This window comes from Myotis davidii, unplaced genomic scaffold (assembly GCF_000327345.1).
Source record: "Myotis davidii unplaced genomic scaffold, ASM32734v1 scaffold167, whole genome shotgun sequence".
NCBI classification, from domain to species: Eukaryota; Metazoa; Chordata; class Mammalia; order Chiroptera; family Vespertilionidae; genus Myotis; species Myotis davidii.
In genome coordinates, this window is record NW_006300048.1 from 3,925,676 (window position 1) to 3,933,839 (window position 8,164).

The 8,164-nt window shown below is 41.4% G+C and overlaps 1 protein-coding gene across 2 annotated transcripts in view; it reads left to right on the forward strand.

Annotated features, from left to right (window-relative positions):
- The window catches only part of CDC5L (cell division cycle 5 like), a 46,511-nt gene that overhangs the window by 14,748 nt on the left and 23,599 nt on the right, over nucleotides 1-8,164 (forward strand). For both annotated transcript variants that reach the window (XM_006776405.2, XM_015572210.1), the window contains 3 exons: nucleotides 1,133-1,277; nucleotides 2,927-3,115; nucleotides 7,015-7,163. In XM_006776405.2, the coding sequence (XP_006776468.1) occupies nucleotides 1,133-1,277; nucleotides 2,927-3,115; nucleotides 7,015-7,163 (483 nt within the window). The remainder of the gene's footprint in view (nucleotides 1-1,132; nucleotides 1,278-2,926; nucleotides 3,116-7,014; nucleotides 7,164-8,164) is intronic.

Consider the following 8,164-nt stretch of genomic DNA (forward strand, 5'->3'; position numbering starts at 1 on the left):
GCCCTGACCATTGTGGCTCTGGATGTAGCGTTGGCCTGCGGACTGAAGGGTCCCAGGTTCGATTCCGGTCAAGGGCATGTACGTTGGTCGCGGGCACATCCCCAGTACGGGGTGTGCAGGAGGCAGCTGATCAATGTCTCTCTCTCATCGATGTTTCTGGCTCTCTATTCCTCTCCCTTCCTCTCTATAAAAAAATCAATAAAATATATTAAAAAAAAAAAAAGTCTGCCTTGAGCCCGTCTTTCAGTTTCCTAATAACTTTTTGGTATAATTTGTCACGACTTAAATATTCTTTTTAAAAATTTTGTGAATTTAAAAAGTCATAAACAATTGAATAAAAGTTTTAAAGGGAAATTTTAAAATTCACAATATTTTAATTTTATTCCCTTTATATAATTGTTTTTATTTCTATATACGTTATCATTTTTCTATGTACACATATTTTATATAAGTAAAATATGATATAGGAATCGTTTTATGTTGTTTTGATGTTATATGTAACGTTTAGCTTATAGTCTTTATAGTATACTAGAGGCCCGATGCATGAAATTCATGCAAGGGGCTCAGCCCTTGCAGCCACGGCTTAGTCTGGCAGGTCGTCCGGTCTAATTAGCATATTATGCTTTTATTATTATAGATAGCTTTTTTAAAAAAAATATCTTTTTATTCATTTCAGAGAGGCAGGGAGCGGGAAAGAGAGAGAAACTTCCATGATGAGAGAGAATCATGGATTGGCTGCCTCCTGCATGCCCTGTACTGGGATCGAGCCCACAATCTGGACATGTGTCCCTGACTGGAATTGAACTGGGGACCCTTCAGTCCGCAGGCTGATGCTCTATCCACTGAGCCAAACCAACCAGGGCTATAGATAGTTTTAATAGTTAATACTTAAATTACTTAGTATATTGTTTTCTTAATAATTCTGTTATTATTCTAAGTCCTCATTCTTCTTGAATTAGTGGGTAGGTAATGGTGTAGGAACCAACTTAATATATATAGTTTTTGTCTGTTAATTAGTAATTTTCTTAGAAATGGGATTATTCTGTTCAAAATGTATGAGTATTTATATGGCTTTCAATGTTACTGCCTTTATGTAACTTAAAAATCTCTTCTCTACCTTGATCCATGACAGTGAAAAAGAAGGAAGAGATAGAAAAAAAGACAAGCAGCATTTGAAAAGGAAAAAAGAATCTGATTTACCATCAGCTATTCTTCAAACAAGTGGTGTTTCTGAATTTACTAAAAAGAGAAGCAAACTAGTACTTCCTGCCCCTCAGGTAATATGATAAAAGCATATTTTTCATTGTGTGAACTCATATACTGATCATTTATTCAGCAAATAATTTGAGGCCTTATATGCTAAGTTTTTGTTAGGTGCTAGATGTCCTTAAGAAATTCACGGCATAGCCCTGGCCGGGTGGCTCAGTTGATTGGAGCCTCATTCTGTACACCAAAATGTTGCCGGTTCGATTCCCAGTTAGGGCACATGACTAGGTTGCTGGTTCGATCCCCGGTTGAGGGAGTGTATGGGAGGCAACGATTTGATGTTTTTCTCTCACATTGATGTTTCACTCTCTCCCTTCCTCTCTCTAAAAAAAAAAAAATCAATTAAAAAATTCATGGTGTAATTATATCAGGCCTGAAACTACTCATATGATTCAGTAATTGTCAACTTTTAGCAAGGTGTCAGCAGGTTAGGACTCTAGGCCTTTTTCTTGTGGCAGACCAGAATAAAAGTATTGTTTGACTTTGTGGACTTGAGGCTGCTTACTTTTAGTGAATGTTTTGTCATGTCATATTCATATTTCTGAGGCAATAGCAGTGAAAAATCAGTGTGGGAATTGTGAAGAAGAGAGAAACATTCCTTCACTCAGCTTATCACAGTCTCTATGCTTTTGACTTCATTATAGTTGGTTATTGGCGATATTGAATAAGCTCTTATTTTTTTCAAAGACTCTGCAGATGAAAAATAAATTTATTTAGTTATTTTTTCCATAGGAGTGGAACCAACTAAACTCTTGTTCTTTTTGAGTGGTACAGCTCTGTAGAATTTATTTATTTATTTAAATATTTTTAATGATTTCAGAGAGGAAGGGAGAGGGAGAGGTTGAAACAGCAATGATGAGAATCATTGATTGGCTGCCTCCTGCACGCCCCCTACTGGGGATGGAGCCCATATCAGGGCGTGTGCCCTTGATTGGGAATTGAACCTGGGACCCTATAGCCCACAGGCCAACGATCTATCCACTGAGTCAAACCAGCCAGGGCTGGCTCTGTAGAATTTAGGCAGTTTAGTGGAGCAGAGGGATGGACTTTAGGAGGCCAGCGGAGCTTCTCTCCCCAAATGAGTGCACTGGCTGCATCAATACAGTGTTCTTTGGCACAAGCAAAATAATTTGCCAGATGCTGCCATTTCTAGTAGTGATTTTTCTAAAATTGAGATTTTGCCTATTATTTTTTTCTTTCTTAATACTCCTTAGAATATGTAGTTTGGTAAAATTACTAAGATAACATATTTTGATTTTCTTAGGGACCTTGTGGATGAGTGGACTCTCTGTGTGATATTTTAATTGTTTTTCAGTCCCCCCCCCCCCCATATTATAGTTTTATACAAACACAAATTTTTGGTATATTAATATGTTGCTTATTTTAAAATATTTTTAGTGTGGAAATACACTCAAGACTTTGTAGCTTGATACCATGGAATTCCCCCCTTCACCCTCTGCCACTCACATTATATAGGAAAGACTTTAAACAAACTATGTTATGGAAATTTTCAAATCCACAACAAATAAAGAGAGTGGTACAGTGAACCCTGTATACTCATCACACAGCTTCAGCAAGTTTATCTTTCTGGAATATGGACGTTTTAAGTTGTGTTGTTTTCTGGTTAGAGTACTGTTTACTGTGATAACTTTCTTTTTAGATTTCAGATGCAGAACTCCAGGAAGTTGTGAAAGTAGGCCAAGCAAGTGAAATTGCACGTCAAACAGCTGAGGAATCTGGCATAACAAACTCAGCTTCCAGTACTCTTTTGTCTGAGTACAATGTCACCAACAACAGCATCGCTCTTAGAACGCCACGAACGCCAGCTTCTCAGGACAGAATTCTGCAGGTGAGCTGTCACATAGTAGAATGAGCCTTTCCCGTTTTGTTATTGTAAGGATTGTGAAGCAGAACACTGAGTGGTTTGGTTTTGTTTCTTTACAGTTTGAAACTGATCCTGAATGCATGGGTCCTAGAGATTTCTGTAGTAGGGAAGCTAAATCAGCAGATTCAGTAGTTAGGCAGTTTTCTTCCTACATTTATTAAGTCTTAGTTTTTGGGGTTTTTGTGAAGCTAGCCCTTCTATCTTCATTAGTCTTTAGTACCTGTCAGTAAAGCACTGCATTTTAAAATGTTGCCTAGCAATCCTAGAAAGAAGTCAGATGTGTGTGGTCAGTAATTTTTAAAACTTCCGTGCATTTCTGTACTTGGCTTGGCATAGGCTGCCATCCTCCTTCCCTCTCCTTAACTCCTGAGGTATACAGCTCTGTTTGATTCTAGGGTGTCTGCATGTCAGAGAATAGCCAAACCTAACAAAACACCATTGAGTCTTATTACCCTTACATCTCATTTTCTTTTCTCTAATGGAAATACCATTTTAAGGTCTTGATTCAGGAGTCAAGTAGTCCTGTATGGCTTAGTAAGAAAACAGTTGTGTCCTTCATCACTTGTTCTCTAGAGGCACCAATTACAATTCTCTGTTTTCATTAACTTATTGCTAAGACACTTGTTACATGTTGATCTCCCCCCACTCCCCCCAGTTTTAGGCATTATTTTCCAACCAGAAGTTGAACATGTGGCTCCATTACATCCTCTGCCTCTATCATTCATGCACATTCTTTCCATTTCCTCATTCTCCATTATAGTTATACTAGAGGCCCGGTGCATGAAAATTCATGCACTGGAGGGGGGTCCCTCAGCCCGGCCTGCCCCCCTCATAGTCCAGGAGCCTTCAGGGGTGGGAGGCAACCTGGCGATCAGGGGAAGACGACGCTCCATCACATCTCTGCTGCTGCCACTGCCAGCAGTGCAAGCCTCGGCTGGCCCTGGTTACCTGAGCCTCAGGCGGCCCTGGGTGGCTGGGGGGCTGAGGGGACTGGGGGTCTCCGGAGGCAGGCGCACAGAGGCTTGCTGTGTTCCTGCCACCCCGGTGGGGCTGAGGGGACTGGGCGCCGCCATCTTTGAGGGCTGGGCAATTAGCACATTGCCTCCTTATTGGCTGTGGGCACCACCATCTTTGAAGGTGGGACAGTCAATTAGCATATTCCCTCTTTATTAGATAGGACTAGAGGCCAGATGCACGAAATTAGTGCAAGGGGCTTGGCCCCCACTGTCCTGGCAGCCGCGGGCATTTGCCTCAGCCCCTGCCTGCTGTGGCTTTGTCCGGAAGGACGTCCAGTCTAATTAGCATATTACACTTTCATTATTATAGTTATAGTTATATCATAATTTTGGTTAGCTCCACATTCATGGTTTATCTTATGATTATGTAAACCGTAGTCCATTATGAGCCACAAAGTGCCTTATAATTACTGCACAGCATTTTTTTTTTTTAGTTAATAACTTGTTTTATCCTATTGTTAAATTATCTGATTACTTAGCACTAATTCAACTCCAGACTATACATTAAGTGTAAATCTCCTATAATTTAGGTATTCTTACCTTTTTGAAGAAGACTTTCCCCAAAATTCTGAATGTTCTAGTCTGGACTGATTACGCTTAAGATCTTGTTTACAGCTCCTTCTCTTGATTTCATTTCACTGTCACCCTAGACAGTCCCTTTGATGTCCTCTTTCCTGGCTCCCTGTCTTTGGCTGTCTGGGCTTATTCCCTTGTTAGTGAAGCATACCCTTCAGTAGCTTTCTGAGGAGGTGTTCATTGAAGATGGAAGTTTTAAGACCTGGCATATATGTGAATTACTGTTCTACCTTCTTATATAATTGGTAGTATAACAGTTTAGAATTCCAAATTGAAATGGTTTTTGTTCAATTTTGAAGGCAGTGCTCCAGTGTCTTCTAGCTTCCATTATTGCTGTTGAGACCAGTGCCATTCAGGTTAATAGGAAACCTGTGTTTTTCTTTTTGTGGAAGTTTTTATATGCGCTTCTCTTTTTCACATGCATGCTTCTTGCTGTGGGTCTGTTTTTAACCGTTGTGCTGGGTACTCTGGATGTTTGCATTCTGGAGACTCATGGCCTTCTATTCTGGGAAGTTACTGTATTTTGAAATTTAACAAAATTTCCTCCCTTTCATTGATCTGTTTTCTCTAAGAACCTCAAATTTTCTTATTTGTTTCTATCTGGTTTTCTGTCTTAATTGCCTTTTTGACTTATTGCTAGGAGATTTTTCTGAATTTTATATTTGTTCAGTTTTAAAATTTCTGTTATTATATTTTTAATTTCCAAGAGTTCTTTTTAAAATGTGGTCAATTTTTAACATTGCGTTCTTATTTGTGAATATCTCTTATGTCTCTTAGGCTATTAATAATGGTTTTGTTTTTATAGGTTTTCTTTTCCCTGCATAGTTTTTAAATTCCTTTTGTTAGTTTTATTCTCTATCTTTCATATGAGATGTTTCCTTAAATTTTTTCTGATCTTTGGCTCTCTGCCTATATCTAGGAGATCTTTTTTCTTGGATTAGTTGGATTCCCCAGAGAAGTAAGTAGCTTCCACTCTCCTGCCTTGAAGGCATCAAGGTGGCCAGCCTTTTGGGAACCTAGATGGGGAAAAATGCTTTGTACTTGGAATGGCAGAAAGAGCACACACAATTGATAATGTGAAAAGTAAGGTTGTTTTCATTAATAACGAATAACGAATTAAGCCTTGCTATAGTTATCTTCATTTGCCCCAGAACTTGGTGGTTTAAAAATTGTTATACTCATGGTTTCTGTGGGTCAGGAATTCAGAGAGGGCATAGAAGGAACAGCTGTGTCAGCTCCATGTGTCTAGGGCCTCAGCTAGGATGACTCAACATTTGAGGTTGACTTGATAGCTAGGGGGCCTGGAATCATCTTTCCATGTTTGGTGTTTGCTTCTGGCTGTGCTGGGAATGTGGAGTAAATTTACACGTGGTCTTGCCTTTCTCACAGCATGGTGGCACCAAAAGTTGAACTTCTCCCGTAGTCTCTCAGTGCTCCCATGCGAGTTGTAGTGAGTGTGTGGGAAACTGCATTTTTTTTTTCTTGCCTTGGAAGGCAAGCAATGTTATTTAGCACTGTGTTCTGTTAGTTATAAGTGAGTCCACCTAGATTCAAGAGGAGGGGATGTAGACTTCACCTCATGATGGTAGGAATGTCAGGGTTGGATTATAACAAGAGCATGTGAGATGAGAGATAATGATTTGACTATCTTGAAAAATAACAATCTTATAGACCCTAAATTGGGTATTAAGATACTTGTAGGTATAGTGATAGTAATGAATACAGGCTTATAGTGGAGGGACTGAGTCAAGCAAGACTTCAGAAATGAACCTGCCCATGTGAGTTTTCTTACAAAATGATAGGCTAGCCGGTAGTGTCTTCACTTCCTAGTGCGAGAATCAGGTTCAAGAGGCTAATGAAAACTAGATATACAATTAATTAGTGGTAACACTAGATTAAAGTTTAGTTGTTCTGACATTTAGCCCAAGCTCACATTGGGAAAATTGAATTCTTAGTTCTTTATGATTATAAAGAGGTTTGGCACAGATAGAAGGAGAAGCCTTTAGATAAATGGTAATGCCATATATGAGGCCACAAAAGCATTTCTTAACATATAAAAATTTGTTCTTAAACTTCTGAGGTGCCATGTTAGATTGACAGAGGAATGGAAGTACTGAATCTGCCATGACCTAGTAGTCATTTTCTCTCCTGGTTTTAATTGAGAAAATGTATAAGAATTTCGTTTGTTTTAAGATTTGCATAGTAGCACCAGAAGCGAGGATTCTGTCTTCTGTCTAAACTGTTGAAATACTTTATTTTCTCATTAATCAGGAAGCCCAGAACCTCATGGCCCTGACCAATGTGGACACCCCATTAAAAGGTGGACTTAACACACCTTTGCACGAGAGTGACTTCTCAGGTGTGACTCCGCAGCGGCAGGTTGTACAGACTCCAAACACAGTTCTTTCAACCCCATTCAGGTATCTATCTTCTATCCTATCTAATAAAAGAGAAACATGGTAATTAGCCATACCTCTGCTACCCTTCCTATTGGCTAATCAGGGCAATATGCAAATTAACTGCCAGCCAAGATGGCGGCCGGCAGCCAGGCAGCTTGAAGTGAACATGAGGCTTGCTTGCTTCAGTGACGGAGGAAGCCAGCCTTCCCCGCCTGCTGCTGCTGGCCTTTGAGCTTGCAGTTTGAAACATTGTTACAAATATAGAAGCTAAACAAAACCCCAGAAACCTGCTTTCAGCCAGCTGGGATCTCAGAGCTGGAGGTGAAACAGTATTTCGAGTATAGAACCCAAACAAACCAGATACCTGCTTTCAGCAGCCTAGGCCTCAGAGCTGGAGCCAAGCCTCAGAGCTAAAGCTGGCCCAAAAAAAAAAAAAAAGAGAAAAAAAGGAGGGGTTGGGAGCTTCAGTCACCTGACAGCCTGAAAACAGCCCTCAGCCCCTCACCCAGACTGGCCAGGCATCCTGGTGGAGACCCCCACCCTGAAGGGGGTGTGATCAGCTGCAAACAGCCATCATCCCCTCATCCAGGCTGGCCAGGCCCCCCCCGTGTGGACCCTCCCCCTGATCCAGGACCCCCTTCAGGGCAAACCAGCCGACCCCCACCGATGCACCAGGCCTCTATCCTATATAGTAAAAGGGTAATATGCCTCCCAGCACCGGGATCAGCGTGATGGGGCAGTGCAACCCCCAGATCACCCTGCGGCTCTGTGTGTGACGGGGCAGGGCCACAACCTCCCTATCCGCCCTGCTCTGTGTGTGATGGGGTAGAGCCATAACCTCCCCATTGGCCCTGCCCTGAGTGTGACAGGGTGCAGCGCCCCAACACCCTCATCCGCCCTGCTCTGTGTGTGACAGGGACTGGTGCCCCAACTCCCCTATCGGCCCTACTCTGAGTGACGGGGGGAGCTCCTCAACCCCCTGATCAGTACTGCTCTGTGCGTGACAGGGGGAGCTCCCCCAA